We start from the raw sequence: 20500 nt of genomic DNA, 5'->3' as shown, positions 1-20500 counted from the left end.
GTAATTAGACTGTGGGACTGTGTTCCCTGGGGTTTTAAAAACAAAAAGAGCATTGTGGCTATTTTGGTAACCAAACAAATTGACCTTGCAAACCGCCATCACTGACTGAAGATGTCAATATCCGGGCTGCTTTGAACCTTACAGAATTATTATTCCTACTTGGTAAGGAAACAGAAGGTGGAGAGGTTTCAGAGAGGTGGAGACTGACTCAGTGGCTTGGAAATGGGATAAGAAGCCTTTCATCTCATGAATGCCGGCTCAAACAGAGCAGAGGTTGGAAGTGTTCAAAATTTTGCAACAGGTCGGCATGGTGGCCTGTGTGAAACAAATTTGCTGGTTCCAGTGCGACTCCTAGAGGGTCAGTGTTCACAAAGAGTCCAGCAGGACAAATGACAACAATGTCAGATGACCAAGGTTTGAATGGGCTCTGGAGACTGGTCCACCCTGGGAAGGGCTGAGGTATATTAGTAAGGTGGGTGTGTGGGAGCTTGCCCTGCTGTTCTGCCTCCTCTGGGGTAGAGGGATTTCAGTCTTCAGCCTGTCAAGCCGGAACATTTCGTCAGCACTGGACTCTGAGAGGGAAAAACAAGTTAAACTATAGTTGGGGAAGAGCAGGGAGAAGGCAAACGATCCTCTAGCTTTATAGAGTTAAGTACGTTTAAAATGGCTCTAAGATGAAGCTGTTAAAGTTAGAACACATCAACAAAGGGGGTGGCTGGGAGAGGAGGAAATCAAGTGGAGCAGTGTGGTTTTTGTTGTTTTGCATTCTGATAACTTGGAAATAGCTCCCTCCTTAAATCCCCCCCCAAAACAAACAAAACAAAAAAACCTTTGAGACCAAAACCAGAAACCTCAAACACTCAACAGCAAACAAACAGACAAACTTGGTCTGGGGCCAAACCTTTGCACATCAAGCTTCAGCCCAAAGAGAATATTTCACAGCTGTACTGTAAACCCCTGAAATGAAGGCTTTACAATGGAAATGCTGACAACCCCTTAAGCAGAACAACGCACTGTAATTAGTGTTACATGTTTAATGTGCCAAACGAAGCACAGCGGAGGTAAGTGGAATACCTCAATCCTTTGTTGTTTTGCAGCAGTAACAGGAGATCAGAGCATGTGTTCAGACAGTAGATCAGAGGCTGTGTGGTATGCACCAGTCCCTGATGGTTACGCACACTTGGACTTGTGCACTGTTTGGGGGGCTGGCGAGAAAGCTGGTGGTCTGAGAGCTGGGCTAGCTTTGGGGCTTGGCACTCACCATTTGAATGTAGCCTCCATAGCGCACTCCTGCCTGTGCGTACTCAGCTGTTGATTGTCCATGCATGGCCAAGATGCATCTTCACATGTGTCATCACACCCCAATGTCAACAACTTCATGTCATATTGCTGTGTTGCAACATTCCAAATAAATTCAGGACTGTAATGGTGCTGAAAGCTACAGTGGCAGAATCCAGAGGGAACAGTCATGTCAACTGGGGCTTTCATGAAATCTAGCCTTGATTTTTGTAAGGGGGGAAAAAAAAAATTCATTCTATATTGACTCTTCAGACAAAACAGCTACTAGTTATTGACAACTGCTGCACTGTTGGTGAAGATGCTCTAGTCTTTCCAAAATTCAATGACCAAGTTCCGTCACTGTTTTCTTAACGCTGGCTTTTCTATGTCCACTTCTCTCATAGACGCATGTGGCTGTGCCAATACGTTATTGATGTACCGCTAAGTGAATTAGATGAGCAGGTGATGTATTGACAGGGAAGGATGTAGTCTTGTCTTGCTCGCCTGACGTTGTTAGTTAATGAAATGGACTAAAACCATTAATTGTATTACTGTAGATCTCTTGGCCCACATTAGGCTTTTAACTAAGGGCTTGTCTACTCTTGGAAACTGACTGAAATAGCTATTCTGGAATGGAATAACTATTCCAGACTAACTTGTAGCAAAATAATTGCTCTGGAATAACTTTCAGTTAATTTCCAGCTATAGACAAGTCCTTAGAGCAGTTGTAATTCTTACCCATTGTTTAGCTTTGGGCTGCCCTCTCGGAATGGCTGAGGTATGTGATGGACTCTGTCATCACTGGGAGTGGCCTTTCTAAGTTACTGACTCCTGTAAGCTGCTGGTTGATGTTGCTTGAGGAATTGGTTGTTGGTGTGTTAGCTGTGGCTGACTTCACGATGTTCTTCTCTTGGGAGCCGTTTTCAAGTACTGAGGTGTTGGACACAGCTCCTCTCCCTCCTCTTAAATTCTCCAGCTATTTATTTCTGAACTAGAATAGCTCTGCTCTCATGGGGAATGTGTAGCTCCATGGGCCTCCGAAGATGTGGATGGCGTTGAAAGGCTGGAAATGGGGCTAGCCTGGTGGGTTAACAGTAGTGCAGTTAAGAGTTCCATTTGGTGTTTGGGGAGATGGAGGGGGGAGGCAAAATTGCTCTTGGACTCCTAGTCAGTTCCCTGCTTGTGTGTTGGGATGAGTGATGTGACAAGCATCAGTTGTGTTGCTGTAGTATTTCTATCAAGTCTGGAAGCAACATGAAGGCATTGTCCAACCTACAGTTGAAACCATGCTACGAGTGTCTATTACAGACGATTTCCCTGACCAGTGTGGGCAAGGGTTCTGTTTTCCTGAGAACAGTGGCCATCAAGCTATGCTGTAGAACACTCCCACTGGTTGGACCACAGTATGATCCTAACACAGCTCTTGCCATCCTGTGGCCTAAGAGGTGCAAGGAAGGAGGTAAGGATTCAATAGCATGGCTTGACTGATGTGGTTCTCAGGGGGGAAAGTCCCTGCTCACAATGGAGAGGAAATCTCTGCAAGCCCCAGCTCAGACACAGTCGTCTCAGGTTCAGCCATAGTATTGGCTTGATTGGCTTCTTTGGATCTACACAGCAGTGTGTACTGTGGTGGAGGAGCGTGTTATAATGGTAGGGTCCCAGTCAGAGCCTGTAGCACTGGTTCTGTAACACCGGCTGATGCCCTCTGTAAGAAGCAAGACCACATTTTGTGCCTCTCCCACTTCTGGCCATAAATGTTGCTGTGCACACAAGCCCAAAGGGAGCATGCCAAGGCTGGCACAACACAGCATGTGGGAGAGAGTCGGGCAGCTGGGGTTATTCTTAGGACTTAACATTTTGTTCTAGCCCTCAAATGCAGCAACAACTGCCGGTGGCTGGTGTCTCAGGCTATGTCTACACTACCGCGGTCAGTCGACCTACGCTACGCAACTCCAGCTATGTGAATAATGTAGCTGGAGTTGACGTACCTTAGGTCGAGTTACCATGGAAGGTCGACGGGAGAAACTCTCCTGTCGATTTACCTTACTCTTCTGGTTGGGGGTAGAGTACAGGGATTGACTGGAGAGCAATCTGCTGGTGATTTGGTGGGTCTTTACTAGACCCACTAAAGCAACCGCCCGCGGTAGTGTCAACCTGGCCTCAGCTTCCCTGAGCCAGTGGTAAAACCCCTCTCTGGGAGCTGTCCATCACACTTCTTGTTTGTGATTGTTCTTCCTGTTCAGGGCAGCTGACCAGTTAGACCTGTCTTTCGGAGAGGTTTGTCAGTAATTGAGCAGGGAGCTGGTGCAGCAGAGGGGCCTGGAGACCACTTGGTCACTGCCTGGGCATTGCAGTGTTCGGCTGGTTCTCCCTGGTCAGGAGAACTGGGAAAGCTCTGGCTGTTTTCTGCAGGGCTCTGAGAGTGCCGGCTATGGCAGCTCAGCAACGGGAGCTTCCTTTCCTGGACGTCCTGCTAGGGTTCCAGCAGGTGGAACTTCGTTGCAACTGTGCTGTGTCGGCACTGAGATGGCCGCCGTGCTGGCCTCTTTACAGCACTACTTTGCTGGCTAGAATAGCTGTGAGAGCTAACCAGCTGCTGGGGCTGAGGATTCAGCAGAGGTGAAGGATGAATGTGTGGCCTGAAGCACAGGAGTGGCAGATGGGAGATCTGGTAGAACCCAGGCCTGCTGTGTGACCGTGGGGCAAGCCACTGAGGCAAACTTTTTCAAATTCGGGTGCCTGAAATTTTGGCACCTGGAAAAAGTGGGCTAATTTCTGATGTACTGAGCACCTGCAACTCCCCAGTGAAGTGAGAGGTGCTCTGTACATCTGACAATCTGGCCACTGTTTTAGGTGCCTAAGTGTGGATTTAGGTACCCAGTTTTAGGCATCCACACTTGAAATAATTGGACTTAAGGAAATCTCTCGGTCTCTGGAACATGGGTGTAATCTAACCTGAACTCCGTAAGAGTGTTGCATGTCGCTAAATTCAATAACACTTGTAAAGCACTTTGCGATCCTTGGATGGAAATGCCGGTATTATTAATAGCCCTCCACAGTATGATGTCATGACTGCAAAGGGCTCGACTTCTAAAATCTAGCCTCCCCTCTGGGCCTATAGTTTGAGGGCACAGATTATTCAGGCACAGCTTTGCAACTCAATCTTGTAATTATCTGCAGGTGCCAGTTAGGTGTCCACTACCTGATACCAGGTACCAACAGGGGACTGATGTGTGTAAATGACAAGTGTGGGTTCAAAAAGGGAAGTCAACTCAAGGACCCATGGAAGAACTACACCCCAAGTTTCCAACACTGAATGCAAACTCTGTGCCCCCCACACCCTTACCCCCACTCTTCTATCTTAGGTTCACCTCACTCTCACACTATTCAGGTCTAACTGGGACTTGGAGACAGGTGATTACAGTCTTCCTTTTGTCTGGGGGATAGTGGAGTGTTGCAATAAGTGAAGCTGAAAAAGGAAAGGTTATGGCTGTGTAGCATCTCTAAGATTCTGCTTGTTAAATGAGTTCATGAATTCTTGCCTTGCAAATCATAATCATGGCAGCAGGCTTCCTATATGCAAAGGCTTTGGATCTGAGATGAGAGGTGAGGTGAGAGGAGTCAATTTTTAAAAATCAGTTAATTGTGGAGCTTTGAAAATTGGGCTCCTGCTTCACGGGATGCTCCTCTTGTAGCCCTAGGTCTAAATACAGTGGTAAAAAGACCAACTATCACACCCTCAGCAACAGTTCTGCCTTTTTAAAGGAAGGAATAGAGTTGGGTGTGTGATTAGCTGGAGGGGAGAAGATGCTTTTCATCAGGAAAATAATTTTGCGGGAACATGTGGACTGGGCATCCCCTTTGGGTCTGAATCCTGTTTGTTGCCTGCAAGCATTTTCAAGCCTGCCATATGTTACACAGCTGCCTGGGGTGTCTGCAACACTCCATATGGGAGAGGAAGACCCGAGGAAGAGCAGTGTGATGCTACAGGGCTGTGTGGGAGTGGGGGTTGGGGGGAGGTGTAGGGCAGAGTGAGAGCTCACGGTGACTGAACAGATTTTAAGTAACACTCTCTCTGGTTCATTTTTTCCTTAAAAGCTGGGAGTGGGAAGAGTCTTCCAACTCCATGCTCCCCAGCCTGTGAAGCTGAATGTAGTTCCTTGAAGGCCTATCAACGTATTGCTCAGAAACCTTGTCTACACTGGGAAAATTACCCATCGCTGACCATGTGTGTCTGTCGTAGGTACTATTTGGCTTTGGACAAATAGTGTATACGCTGCCTTTTTGGAAACCGTGATTAAAAGCAGCCTGGGCTGCACCTGGCGCTAAGTGGCAATTGCTCAGTTGATGCCCATTATCAGCAATGGGTAATTTTCATAATGAGACAAGGCTGGAGTCTTGGCCAGATGGGGATCACTTGCGAGAGATGTAAATTGCTTTCCATCTACCATCTCTGGGGCTGAGAACAATCTACTTAGGGATCTGAACCCCTGTTAGTTGGAGGGGCAGAGAGCTGGGGATCTGCGCTTCAGTGCTGGAGGTGTGTGTGTGTGTGTGTGTGTGTGTGTGTGTGTGTAATTAATTTCCAGTCAGAATTTTAAAAGCATTTTGCTGTGTATTTTGAAGCCACTGTAACAAACCTGAACAAAGCAAAAGTACATTGTTGTTTTTTTTAAAGGAAAATGGAATTGGAGCAAAGCTGTCTTCTTGCTTTGCTAGTGGATTTATAGATGCATTTTTAATAGTGTGCTCTTATTTAATAACCATATTTAGTTACAGTTTTGTAAAAGCCACATTTCCAAAGAGAGATTCATTTTGCAAGAATGAGGATAGAATGGCTGTGGGGATTGGGATATGAAATCTTCCATCTCTAGGTCACCAGCTTGAATACAGAGAAAGCCATGAGTTATGGAACTGCTGTCTTTTGGTGGCTTGTGTGAAACGAGGTGGTGGGGTCTCAGTCCAGTTCCTTGTGGAAGCTGTAGCTATATCACAAAATCCACCGTTGCTATTGGCACCCTCTCTAGGAACCTGAGCAGAGAACTCAAGGATAAAGAGACCACACTTCTCCACCATATAGGTGATTCCTTCAGTTCTGTGTTGGGCACATTGGCACTGGAAAACTTGCCCTACCTCTGTCTATTGTGCATCCTGTTGTCTGGATGAGCACAAGACATTGATCTCCTGGGAAGCTATTGATGATCATAGTATTCATTGCAATAATAACTTCTTACGTGGCGCCCATGCCTGAAGGCTTCTGGATATTTAACAAAATATCAAAATATACTCAAACTATGTTAATCAAAACCAGAAGACAACATGACCCAACAAAATCAAGAATTGGCAGGGATGGCGATGCTGGGGAAAACACATGCATATAACATGCAATAAATAAAACCAGATTGCATGAACTGTAAATGAAAGAGAACCATTTTGTGCTTCAGTCAGGAGAACACCAGAGAGGACAGCAGACTTAAGTTTAGCTGAAGGGTTTTCTCAAGTCCTCTCTGGCCCTTGACTGAGAAGGCCCAGCCTTCAGCATTGTGTCACTTTGTCCTCACAAGCATGAAATTCATTTTAAAAAAGATTTCTAAAAAGGAAACCAGTTTTAAGATCTAATATGCTATCTTTCTCAACTGAAGGGTCACGACCCACTAGGGGTGGTGGTGGTGGTGTTACCAAAGGCAGTTGGGAGGGTGGGTGGGGGTCGCGAGGTATTGAAAACTTTATTACAATTCTAAAGCAAAAAAAAATCAAATTTCCAGATTAACTCTGGGGCGGTCAAAACCTTCATAGTTTGTGATGTCAAATGTAGTAGTTGAAGTCAAAGAAGTTATATTTTATATAGGATTATCATTATTATAATGGATACATCCTCTATAAAAGAGTAAGAAATGTAAGAGAAGGTCATATGAACTTCTGACTTCAAATAAGGGGTCGCCACCCTGAGAAAGTTGAGAAATACTTGTCTGATGGTTAGAACGCAGGAGTGAGAGCTAGTTGGATCTTGGGTTCTGTTCCACATGATCCCCTTATGGCCTTGGACAAGTGGCCTTGAGCCTCAGGTGAAAGCAGAACCTCAGTGAATCCCAGAGTTTGAATGCCTACTCAGGAACTTCTTGAGCCTGCACCACCAGGCTAGAGACTCTTTGCCAGCGTTTGTTTTAGTCCCAGTGGGAGCCCAGCAGTACAGAGGCATGTGGAAATGATTAGAGGAGCGGGCGGGTGGGGAAGGGCGGTAAGGGAAAGCTCTCTGAATGCTTCAGAACCTCAAAGAGGAGGTTCTGCAAAAGGACAAAGTCTTGGTGGGTTCATAAAGCCTTCAAGTGGCTGTTTCCTGTTCTGTTTCTTTCCTTTCCAAAGCCAATCTCCTTGGCTGGAAAAAGCAGATATTGCAAACAACAACTTTACAGAGTGGGAAGGGATGCTTGCATTTGCAAATCCATTTACATTTTCTACAGGTCTCCCTTGGGATCCCTAAAAGTGGCAGTACTCTTCCACTGGATGTTGTCTGAGTGACTTTTGATGCTCTCTTCATTGCCCTCTGGGAACCATGTTTCGGAATGCCAGCATGAGGCAATCCATTGGCACCCACGTATGTATCCATCTGTGAGTGCCACTCATGACTCTTTCTGTTTTCCTTTTGCACTAGGTGACCTTGGAGAAAGTGTTAGGAATAACTGTGTCGGGAGGCAGAGGATTAGCCTGCGACCCCAGGACCGGCCTTGTCGCATATCCAGCAGGGTGAGTCACTGCGCACGTCATGAAAGGCCTTAGCTTAACCCTGCCTGATAAATACTGTATCTTTACACTGATGTATCAAATACAGTCTTTGGTGAGGAGGCTGTTAATTTTCACTAAGTAGTCTCCTAAAATGTGAGGACGACTCCTCTCAACAACATTGGTTTAATAGCTTGTTAGAAGGACTGCATTTTCACTGACATCTTTTAATTAGATTCTTTTCAGCTTTTCTTCCTCATACTTTCAGCTAAGTGTTGAATGCCTTGCGTTTTTATTAGATTCTCTAGTGTGTTGAACGTGCACATAACTCAATGGATGTTCAACTCAGTGTTTCTAATAGTGATGCTCTCTAAGAGATGGCAACTGTAGCATGGAATAACCCTCTTGCATGTATTCTGTGATGTCTGGCGTTGTGCTCTTCACCCAGACATGGAGAGAGAAATCCAGTCTGACTACACTGGTAGCTTCACTACAGGTATCCTCTGGAATGCACCCCCCATCCTTTTTTTTCCCTAATCGCCCCCCACCCCGCAATATTATCCTGATAAGGAGGTTAGGTCTCTCGGGAGCCTATAAATGCTGCTCTGAAGGTTGGTCACAGTAGGTTACTCAAGAATAATTAGACATTTTCTTCCTCTGCACCTAGAGATTGGGCATTCTGCCTTCATATCATCACATCTCCTGAGAAACTGAGCTCAGATCCCCTGGGAAGGACAGTGCCCCCTTAGCACGGTGGCCTTTTTTGTTTATGAATATTTCCCCAATAAAACAGCTTTTATCTTGTCTTATTGGCCACAAGAGGGTCAGTAAATTTAAATGGAATACGGTTATTGTTACTGAGACTGAGGAATTGGGATGGTTATGTTCTGACTCCTAACACTAGTAATGATATTGATCTTATCTATTTTATAATGGCTGTACTCTGGAGCAGAGCAATGGCAGACAAAATCAGCAGAAGATTTCCCTGAATGTTATGATCTGGGAACATAGAATACTTAGTATTTTCTAATTTGACTGGTTACTCTGCTGTAAAGGTGATCCACTAAGACAAAGCACTAGTTACCGAATCCCTGTCTCCACTGAAATTTTAGCCCATATTTTGATAACTGTCCCACACATTTCTAATACCTCTAACCTCCGTTTACCAGAGTTCTACATTAGCTGCAGATTAGTTGTGTTTTGTGTGAAGATATAGATGACCTCTGACATGCCCAGCTAGTCTTCTTTGGAAGGCAACTGCCTGTTTGGCTTGATGAGATAGCAATATCTAGAAACTTGTGCCTCAGAAATAGGAGAAGAAGCTGAAGTGGATGGAGTCATGAAAGCCAAGTGAGGAAAACATTTCAAGGAGGGCATGATGAACATTGTCAAATGCAACAGAAGTACCAAGGCAGATTAGGCCTGAGATTTAGCCAGAAAGTTGCAATTGGAGACTTTGGTGAGAGCAATTTGTGTGGAGAGAAAAGGGTCTAAGTCAGATGAGGGGACCCAGAGTGGAGTTGGAAGGAGGAACTTGGGAGAGCAGTAGTAGATGGCATGTAGGAGCATGCAAGATGCAAGTCAATGAAATTTAAGCGTCCTCTCTCTGTCACTGTTGCTTAAAGTAATAGGTGGAGGCAATGGACCTGACCTGAAATTTTGCTCTCTCCTATTCTTGCCCGCTCACAAGAGTTTCCTGGGTGCCATTGGCAAGTGAATTTTTAAGTTTTGGGTATGGGTGACTAGAAGTGTAATTTGTATTATACAATATATTTATAGTAGGAGTTCTGGTTTTTATGTATGGGCCCTTCAAGAGCCAGGTATGCTGGGGAACCGGTGTCTGCTAGATAAGATCCATCTGTTCCATTGAAGCCTCCTCCTGGCTATGATGACTACTAGCTGCTCCCATTTGTTCTGTGCTGTACTGTCATTCATGCCCTTTAAGGCTGGGAGCCCTTGGGGACTGGGATTCCATTCTGTATTTATCGTTTATTATCTATTGTAAAACACCTTGTAAACATATGTTGCTATATAAATAATAAGGCAAAAGGGCTTTCATAAGAGCTTCGCTTGGGTGTGAGAGGCAGGCCTGAGGGAAAACATAGCTGGGTAAACATAAATTGCCTGCCTTCTCATGGTGTGAAGGCCATCTTGTGATGCAGAAGTCCTGGGGTTGCTCTGGAACCTGTTTAAGTCTTGTGATGTCTCTTTACTTCATTTAAAAAAATGATTTTGTTTAAACTGACTGCAGTTTGAGATCTGCACCCAAGTACAGATCCGTGTCCTTCACCTTTAAACCCACAGAACCCAGGCAAATGGATTCCAATGTATATTATCTCCCCCTAATGTTTTCTAACACTGAATACATTGGCATTTGAAGAGGGGGATATGAGAGAGAGAAGCAGAGCAAGCTTAGGGTTTTTTTTGGTTCTTCTCCAGCATAAAATAAACTAATTTTGTTGCTAGTGCTCTCTTGTGAGAAGCTCGTGCATGCCAAGAATCAGCCTACTCAGTGCTGTCAGACATGTAAGGACACGTGGGGATTATTCTGGGTAATTAAAAGGTTATTCAGTTCTTTAGACCTTTGCATAGGACTCCTTGTACTTACTATGGTAACACCATAGGTCCTTAGCAAGAAACGCATGGCCTGTGCCAGCTGTGTGTTTAGCAACGTGAATGGTTTATTTGCATCGCTGTTTGCACGCCATGGCTTGGCTGTTTTGTGATGCTGATGTGATTTGGGGCTGTCAAGACCATCTTTTGTGCTTAGTTTGCCCTAGTGCTTGTTATGGGTTCAAAACACATAAGAGGAATAGTGTGCTGACCTAATTGGACTGCGAGTTCAGTTTGTTTTGTTATTACTTTCCAATCTCATTCCCAGTGGATTTCTCCCTTCTGGGCAGCTTGCAGGGAGCCTGGCATCACTATCTTGATCTTATTTTTGTTTGGTTGAATTTGCCGAATGTTATTGCTTTTCAAATTGATATTGATTTCACTAGCTAGAGCCATACATAAGGCAGCTGGTTTGCACCTCCAATATGCACTCACCTGCACTCCAGATATTCCAGTGGTGTACTCAATACTGTACAAATGTGCTGGTGTATCCCAGGCCTGAGATGCAAATCCCCTACTCTTCCAATGTGGCCTACCCGAAGGGACCGATTATGTAGCAGCTTTGTGCTTTCACTAGGGACCACATTGGAAGCACCACACTTATTCTAATTCTGACCAGAACAGACTGCTGCATCCTTGACCTTCCTCCTGAGAGAGGAAGCCCAATCCCCCCCACCAGGTCTGCTGCATCGGTCAGCTGTGTTCTGCGCTGCCATTAGCTTCCCTTTCTTTGCCTGCCTGCCTCTGGGTCCTTCTTACTGTGGAATCTGAATCCTGGCCTTTTTCCTTAACCCATCCCAGACCCTACTGAGCCTCCTTAACTCACCACTGAGCCTTCTAGCCCCTAGTGTACGTGTTTGCTTTCTTCCTGGTCTAGCTCTTGTTAGGTGGAATGTTTTCACTCCATTCCAGGGGCCTGTGTGTAGGGGCTAAATGCACTGAAGGTGGCAGATATTCTAGGATAACCCTTTGGTAATGGTCTTGCTTGGGGAGGCATGAATAGATGGGGGATGTACTTCTCTTGTTTCTTGGAAGGTCTCTCATCTGCCATCCTTGTCTTCTTGTTCTTATGCTGACAAGAGTGTGAGTGAAATAAGCTCGGACTAGTTTAACTTGACCTATGTCTGCGTGGTGTATTGTGCGGCGAATAGCACTGTCAGTTTAAAGGGGAAAACGTATTGGATTTTTTTTGGCCGGCAAGACCCTGTTTTTTGGTTCCCTTTTTGGTTTGTCTCCCGACAGTTTCCTCTGCCCCTCTTTCATTCTGGCTTCTCTTTCTGCAGTAGCTCACTGTGGTTCTGTCTCCTGGAAACAAGAAGGGAAACAAAGCTAAGAAAATCCTCTGAGATTACTGATGGCTAGTGTAAAAAAAAAAAAAAAATGTTTTGAAAGGGGGAAAATATATCTGTCTGTTTGAATTCCAGGCCAGATGCTCCGATGACTTGAGTCAGCTCTTTGGTGTTTGTTTTTCAAAAGCTTATAGGGCTGCGTGACTGAGTGACTCGTTTTACTTCTCCTTTTTAAAAATCCACTCTTGACCCCTCTTCTTGGCTCAGTCATCATGAACCTCTGCTCCATTCAGACAACTCAGTTACCTGCTCAAGGGAGCAGCCAAGCTGCCAGGGAGCGTTCACAGCACTCTGGTAGGCTTGTGTTTTGCCCAGGGTAGCCTGTGGCAGAGGGTAGTAAAGTTCTGTGCTGTTCAAATCGCTGTGGTTTTTAAACACTGTCTCCTAGTAAGTAAGAAGCACTGCTATGATCTAATCAGCTTGTTCTTTCCTATTAGCTCCTATTACCAACTGGCTGCTGCAGTGACAGAGGTGAGTGGCACATGGGTTAACACATTACACTGTATCTTTGGGGAAGCTGAGTTCAAAGCTGTATTGAGTGACAAGTGTATTGAGTTAGCGGGTCTCAACTTGGACATTTTCTCACATCTACCATCCTCTCCACCCAAAAGAGCAAAAAACAACAAACCAGCATAGCTCTGTATGCTTGGTAGCTTCTGCTCAAGAAAAGAGTAATTCATTGTTCCATTCCTCCATATCAAGGTGTGTTGAACGAGTTACCCTGGGAGCTTTCACAGAATCTGTCTTAGCTAATGCAGACATAGACCCTCGGCTTGTGAGATGCACGTGCATTAAATTCACTAAACAAATGATCCAGAAACCTCATTCGGAAGCTGTGCAGATGCTGAATTACCCAGGTTCCTCAGCTCCCAGTGGCAGGAGCAGCAGAGAGACTAATGGAGTTTGCCAGCAGAGAAAGGCAGGGAAATAGGGTTTTAGCTTATAGATACTCCGCAAGGATGAATGTGCAGTGGGAGAAAAATGAAACATTGCCAACAACACTGCTTGTTCTTCCTCTGCCTGCACCGGTGGGACCCTGGCCAGACAGGGATCCTGCCCCCAGAGGCTTCTACCTGGTCTTGACTTGCTGGGAATGTGGCCTGCATGTCTCTGCTGAAGAAAGCCAGGTAGGTGTAACCACCTGGTGTGGGAGGTGCCTGTAGGTGGAATCCTTCAGTAAGCAGGTAAGAGAGCTGCAGGAGCTGGCGGCTCTTCTGCATAGCATCTGGGCCTGTGAAGACTTCATTGACAGGATGCACATGAAGATGTCTGGGATGGAGGATGCTAGCCAACTACAGATGACTATGGCAGCACCAGGAGGAAGGAGAGCTGGCTGCTCTGTGGGCAGGAGATTGGTTGCTGCCTGAGGTGGTCACTAGACAATGATTCACACCCCCTCCCAGGTCCCCTGTCCATCAAGGTCAAGAACCAGTATGTTGTACTATCAACAAGATGTGAGGGGCAGACCCCAGTGGCTGAGGAAGAGGAGATGACTGCACAGATGGCATTGACAGGAAAGCTTTGGTTTCCTCCACCGTGGAATGCTATTCCAGGAAGGAGGCCTGCTGGGGAGAGATAGGGTCCACATGAGCAGGAAATGGAAAGCCTAACTTCAATTTCTGGAATAAATTATCAGTCAATCAATTTGTAAGCACCTAGAGGACAATAGGTTTATAAGGAATAGCCAACATGGATTTGTCAAGAACAAATCATGCCAGACCGATCTGATTTCCTTCTTTGACAGGGTTACTGGCCTAGGGATAGTGGGGAAGCAGTAGACACAATACACGGTGATTTTTAGTAAGACTTTTGACACAGTCCCACATGACAATCTCATAAGCAAACTAGGGTTATGTGGTCTAGATGAAATTACTATAAGGTGGGTGCACAACTGGTTGAAAATTGATGCTTAGAATAGTTATCAATGGTTCCTTGTCGAACTGGGAGGACATGTCTAATGGGGTCCTGCACGGGTCTGTCCTGGGTCCAACACTAGTCAATATTTTCCTTAATCATAGAATCATAGAATATCAGGGTTGGAAGGGACCTCAGGAGATCATCTAGTCCAACCCCCTGCTCAAAGCAGGACCAATCCTCAATTTTTGTCCCAGATCCGTAAATGGCTCCCTCAAGGATTGAACTTACAACCCTGGGTTTAGCAGGCCAATGCTCAAACCACTGAGCTATCCCTCCCCCTATGACTTGGATAATGGAGTGGAGAGTATGTTTATAAAATTTGCGGATGACGCCAAATTGGGAGGAGTTGCAAGCACTTTGGACGACAGGATTAGAATTCAAAATGATCTTGATAAATTGTAGAATTGGTCTGAAATCAACAAAATGAAATTCAATAAAGACGTGTGCAAACTACTACACTTAAGAAGGAAAAATCAAATGCACAACTACAAATTGGAGAATAACTGAGCAGGCAGTCAGTTGGTGAAAAGGATCTAGGGATTATAGTGGATCACAAATTGAATATGAGCCAGCAATGTGATACAATTGCAATTAACAGAAGTGTTTTATGTATGACATGGGAGGTAATTGTCCCGCTCTAGTCGGCATTGGTGAGGCCTCAGCTGAAATACTATGTCCAATTTTGGGCACCACACTTCAGGAAAAAGATGTGGGCAAACTGGAGAGAGTCCAGGGGAAGAGCAACAAAAATGTTACAAGGTTTAGAAAACCCGACCTATGAGAAAAGGTTGAAAAAATTGGGAATATTTAGTCTTGAGAAAAGAAGACTGAGCGGGGGATCTGATAAGTCTTCAAATGTCATGAAGAGGATGGTGATCAGCTATTCTCCATGTCCACTGAAAGTGGGACAAGAAATAATGGCTTAATCTGCAGCAAGAGAGATTTAAGTTGGATATTAAGAAACACTTTCTAACTATAAGGATAGTTAAGCACAGGAACAGGTTACCAAGGGAGGTTGTGGAATCCCATCACTGGAGGTTTTTTAGAACAGATTAGACAAACACCTGTCAGGGATGGTCTAGGTTTACTTGGTCCCGCCTCCGTGCAGGGGGTCTCAAGGTCCCTTCTAGACCTACATTTTCATGATTCTGTGTTCACAGATGGGAAGGAAATAAATGAGGGTGTCATGTGATCAAAGATTTAAGATAAGAGGAAAATATTAAGACTTCTCCGCTGCTGCTGCTTTTTTATAAAAGCTGCTTGGATAGGAGCAAAGCTTCTTTTGTTTCAGCTTTTTACCTTAGAATTATGTTGCATGACAATTACTCCTTGGAGGTGGGAGCTGGTGTCCCATAGTTATCAATGGAATGCCATGTGCCCTCCTGGGTCAAATTTCATTTTGTCGTTGCTGCTCCAGGAGCATTGGACTCTGATGGTGCAGGATTTTCTCGCTAGATAAACTCACATGCCAGACTGGGTTCTGCAAGGAGTGAGTTGGGCAAAATCTCTCTCCCTCTTGCTTGGCATGGATTACTCCGTGCAAACCTCCTGAACTTGGACAACCCTCCTGGGTCATGGCCATGCAAGATCTGCTTCCCACTAATCTAGGGAGGTGACTGACAGGTTATAAACCAACAGGAAGATGACAGCAGTCTGTGTCACAGCTAAGGGGAGGGAGGGTGAGTGAATCAGCCACAGTCAGCGTTTCTCCAGCCAGAAATCTGCTCAGCACGTGTGGAGCTGTCTCAAATGACTGAGTGGTAAATCCCACTGGAAGCTGAAAGGGTGAAGTTTTTTTTCAGCAGTGGTTATTGGTTTCCTCCCAAATTCTTCTCTGAGTTGCATATAGACAGGCCTGTAAGGCTGAGCAGTTCCCAGTGATCCCCATCTGGAAACCCTTGGAATATTTTAACCATGATTTTCCCTGGTATATAGCTAATTGTACAACAAGCAACACAGTAGAGAATCAGTCATACAGGAAAAAATGCCCTTTAACCAAATAGAAGGTAACTATTGCATAACCTTGATGGGGGACTCTGGCATTGCCAGTACAGGGATTTTTGGAGAGGAAATGGATGGAGTGACAGAGGAACACTAACAAGCTGTAATCCAGACAAGGCACATCCCATCATTGATTGGTAATTGGCTCAGGAGACTTCATGCCCCCCCGGTTCAAATTTGGTCCAGGTTTGTAGTGATAGCTGTATAGGGGTCTGAGTAGAGTTGGTGGCTTCCAAAGAACAAATGTGCACAATGCACACTGCCATCACAGTTGGCATTACAGATGCTCCCCGACTTACACAATCATTCTGTTCCAGAGAGCCCCCCCAAAAACAAAAAAACCCCACCCCACCTATTTCTAGCTTACGGAACTTTTTCCGTAAGTGCGAATTTGCATAAGTCAGGTCTTGCATAACCTGGGGAGTGTCTGTAATCGGTAAACTTGTTAACAGTTAATCCTTGGCCTATCTGCTTTAAATGGGTTTGGAGACTGAACTATCCTTACCCTCTCCCGGGGGGTGCTCCGGGAAGATCAGACTTGAGGCATCTCTGTATATCTGAATATATGCCCCTGTTCACCCAAATCAGCTAGCAATAAGGCCAGACACGCTGGGGCATGTGTCATAACCCATAGCTATTTCTGACATCCCAACATTTGTTGCATCTTCTTCCCAGTTTGGAAGCATAGTCTGGAAACAGATCATTTAAACCCCGAACTATAAGGTGACCAGCCTTCCTGTCCCCCTTGAGGATAGTTTCCCTCAACAGAGCTTGTTTGCTGAGTTTAAACAACACACTGAGAGAAGCCTTAGAAATACCTTCGGCACAAACAACGGCCTGAATCTCTCTGGCCCCGCACCTTGTGTAGTCATGTACACATGTGCAAAGGAGTGCAAAATCCCACCGTTCTGACGTGAGAGCATTTTGCACTGGTGGAAATGACGGCACAAAGTTCATGGCAAGGGAGTACGGGCTCAAGGTCTCAAACAGAACTGGGGCTGTCCTCAAAGGTGCAGGAATTCTCCTGACATGTAGCCTGTGTGCTGCGAGCAATTCTTCAGGGGAAGAATCTCCAGTTGTTCTGTGCCCAAGCTCCTGAGGCAGGCAGTACTTGGCCTTAAGTTTTAAGATTCCTTTCTGAGCAGAACATGGTGGCCTGTAAAGACCTGAGTTAGGAATGCATTCCAAGATGGCAACAACCCTGCCTTCAGATATTCAAGGGAACGCCAATCGCAGTAGAGGCAGTTTTCATCCTCCTTCCCTTGAAGAGGATTGACTTCTCTGGAGAGGTTAGGCCCACCTGCAGGGACTCTGGTCTGCTGTGAAATAATCCCTGGCTTTGGGATGTTGTGCTCTTAGACACCATCTGGGGAGACTTCTCAGCTGGCACCATGGAGGGCTAATAGATGAGGGTTGTTCAGACTACTAATGCAGTTTAAAGTGAAGAGTCATTTCTGCAGCTGGGCTTGGGGTTCACCTTTTTGTTTGTTTTTCTGTGCCAAGAAGCTACAACCCAAGGTTTCGTTGTCTGATTCTGGCCAAGAAGATGATAAATGGCCGAACTCCCCCTGGAAAAATAGATCTGTTGGAATGAAGCTGGAACATTTGTTTTCCACCTCCTCAGTTCCCCTCCCCCACCCATTTTAGACAGACAGTGGAGAGAGGGGAGTGTATTCATGCTGAAGGAAAAGCAACTCACAGTAAATTGCCTTGGTCTGCTTTCCTGCCCTCTACCCTGCCCAGGGGCTGGGCATGGGGGAAGGGGGGTAGTACTCTCTCTAGTTCTGCCCACTAGCCAAGCTTGACCCGCTTGGGATACCAGAAGGGGGCTTTATTCACAATAGATCTTTATAATATGATCATCCCGGAGAAGTAGCTAAGAATCTTGACATTTTAAATTGCCGTCATTAGACTTCTGAGTAGTGACCTTGTGATGGGATGTGCACCCCATACCAGCCTTGATAGGATTAATGAGGGCCTGAGAGGCCAGTTAGGTCACCTGGCATCACCTGAGAGAAGGAGAACCAGGGTTAACTGAGAGTGAAGCCCAGCTTGGGAAGGGCTGGACCAGTATTATAAAGCCAAGAAGCTGAGAGCAGAATGAGGTTGCCTGGGAAGGGGCTGCAGGCACTCCCCGGGATGAGGGATGCCATTAGGGACAAGTCCAGGGGGAGCATAAGCCCTAGATCCTGTCCTGCAGCAAGGAGTCTGGCAAGAGGGTAGGAGGGGCAAAGTAGCCAAGGGGAAGTAGATTGAGCTCCAGTGGTGAACCCAGAAGCAGTAAAGAACCCCAGGAAAATATCAAGAGGGACTGAGGACTTGGATTGCTGGTTCTAGGGTGCCTTGGCTGGAACTTGGTGTAGTGGGGGCCCTGGGTTCCCTTGCCAGCCCCTGGAATAATGGCACAGAGCCCAAGTTGGGGCATAAAACCATCTGGAGATGGCATGTGGACAGTTGTCTTCATGAACGTTGTGATCCCGGAAGGGGTGGGCTAAATGGTGATCTGGCCAGAAGAAAGGTTATTGCAGAGCGAGGAAGGAGTAAGGGGGCACCTGACATAGCAAGAGCTGCCTTCCCTGACCTAGACGCAAGGTGGCATGCTAGCAGTAAGTGGTTGCCTTGTTAGACCCCCTTGAACCGAACAGGGACAGTTTCACACTTCTCTAAGCTATTGTTTCAGCCTGTTTGCAGATGTGAGCAGACATTTCTGCCTGGGTTTATGATTCGTTCCTATTTTTAGGATTGTCTTCACAGCTTGAGTTACTACACTCATTTTATTTTTTTAATTTGAAGCTTAGAGTCTGTATCACTGGAAGGCAGCCCTCCAGAAAGAAGTACAGCTTTTCTGACCCACTGTGAATTGGTCCACTTTAACTGTTGTCTCATTCAGTGCAGAGTTTAAAAGGGGCGGAGGTGTGAAAGAAGCAATGGGATTCACCACTTAATGTTGCTGGAAGAACTCATCACTTTGACTGCCAGTAGGAAAATGGATTCCAGTCTTTAAAATCCGATTCTCTCCCATTTTCCATCAATCTCCCCTTTTCACTTCTGAAGGGCTGCTTTATTTTAAAAATGTGTAGTTAAGCCAAGCACCTGGGTGCTGTAAATTGTTAAACACTAAATTACAAAAGAATGGGGTATCACCATTACAATTTAAAGGCCAGAACAACGCCCATACTGCACAACAGAAAAGCGGGGGGTGGGGGAATCAAACCACTTAGTAAACTAAACAGACAGTCAGAGCTTGACCAAAAAGATTGTTCTTTGCACTGTACACTGAAGCTTATGGAACCTGAGTGCTGTCACACTGCTGGAAGGAGCATGTTCTAGGGGCATGAGCTCTTCACTGAGAATTCGTTGCCACTGGCTGTACGGAGTAGGAAGAAAGAGTATGAGCAGTGGAGTGCAATGTGACTGCTATGGTGGGACAGAAGTGAATCTTGTGGGTGACTGGGTTTCAGAGCATGTAGGGCTTTACGCCTGGAACTTCATACAGAAGTGAAAAGCTAGTTGGGGCAGAGTTTAAATCACTGGTATTTGGAACTCCCGGTGCCACACCCCACTTGAAACAAGCTTCTGTATTCTGTGTTACCTGGAGCTTCTGGATACTTTTCAAAGGTAGCATGCAGTAATCCAGCCTGAGGTTATAAAGGCGTGGATCACTGTTGTGAGGCCCTCATCAAAGAGGGACTGTTGCAGCCTCAGGCCAAACATAGATGAAAAAAGGCACTACGTCCCACGGTTACTGTCTGAGAATCCAGCAGTAGCAATAGTTCTAATGTGGCTCCTTCCCTGAAACTGCAAGGTGTGTGGCACGCTTGAATAGGACCCCCCCCCCCCCCGCCAACTCCAAGTAGAAGGCATGTTGTGCCAGCAAACTTCCCCCAAACGCTTCCTCTGCCTATTGACCTCACTTCTGTCATACCTGGAGTGAGCCTTTGCAGGTTCACTTCCATCCTCCTCCTCATCTCTATTAGGCACTGGGAAAGCATAGACCAGGGGTGGCCAACCTGAGCCTGAGAAGGAGCCAGAATTTATCAATGTACATTGCCAAAGAGCCACAGTAATACGTCAGCAGCGCCCCCATCCACTCCGCCCTGCTCCCAGTGCCTCCCACCCCTGCTGATCAGCTCCTCCCTCCCCGCACCTCCGAATCAGCTGTTTCATGTGTGCAGGAGGCTCAGGGTGGGGGGAAGAGCGAGGGCATGGCAGGCTCAGGGGAGGGGGCGGGAAGGGGTGGAGTGGGGGCAGGGCTTGTGGCAGAGCTAGGGTTTGAGCAGTGAGCCAGCCCCCCTCCCCCCCGGCACATTGGAAAGTTGGCACCTGTAGCTCCAGCCCCGCAGTCGGTGCCTGTACAAGGAGCCGCATATTAACTTCTGAAGAGCCACATGTGGCTCCGGAGCCAGAGGTTGGCCACCCCTGGCATAGACAATCCCACATCTAGACGCAGCAACTTGGAGTGTCCTCTGCATAGTAGGCAACAATATCACACTGCCAAGGAGGCCACGTCTACACTGCACACTTCAGTACTACGTTGCTCATGGTACCTGAGGGGACATTACACTTCAGTGCCTTTCTCTTCTTTCAGTTCAGCTAATTCCTATCGCTTTCATTGAAACTAT

The 20500-nt window shown here is 46.1% G+C and overlaps 1 protein-coding gene across 1 annotated transcript in view; it reads left to right on the top strand.

Annotated features, from left to right (window-relative positions):
* MAPKBP1 (mitogen-activated protein kinase binding protein 1) overlaps positions 1-20500 on the top strand; it is a 116241-nt gene that overhangs the window by 28873 nt on the left and 66868 nt on the right. Inside the window, exon 2 of the mRNA XM_077820265.1 lies at positions 7931-8022. Coding sequence (XP_077676391.1) covers positions 7931-8022 — 92 coding nt within the window. The remainder of the gene's footprint in view (positions 1-7930; positions 8023-20500) is intronic.

This window comes from Eretmochelys imbricata, chromosome 6 (assembly GCF_965152235.1).
Source record: "Eretmochelys imbricata isolate rEreImb1 chromosome 6, rEreImb1.hap1, whole genome shotgun sequence".
Classification (NCBI taxonomy): Eukaryota; Metazoa; Chordata; order Testudines; family Cheloniidae; genus Eretmochelys; species Eretmochelys imbricata.
This window is presented reverse-complemented; position numbering and strand designations above follow the sequence as displayed.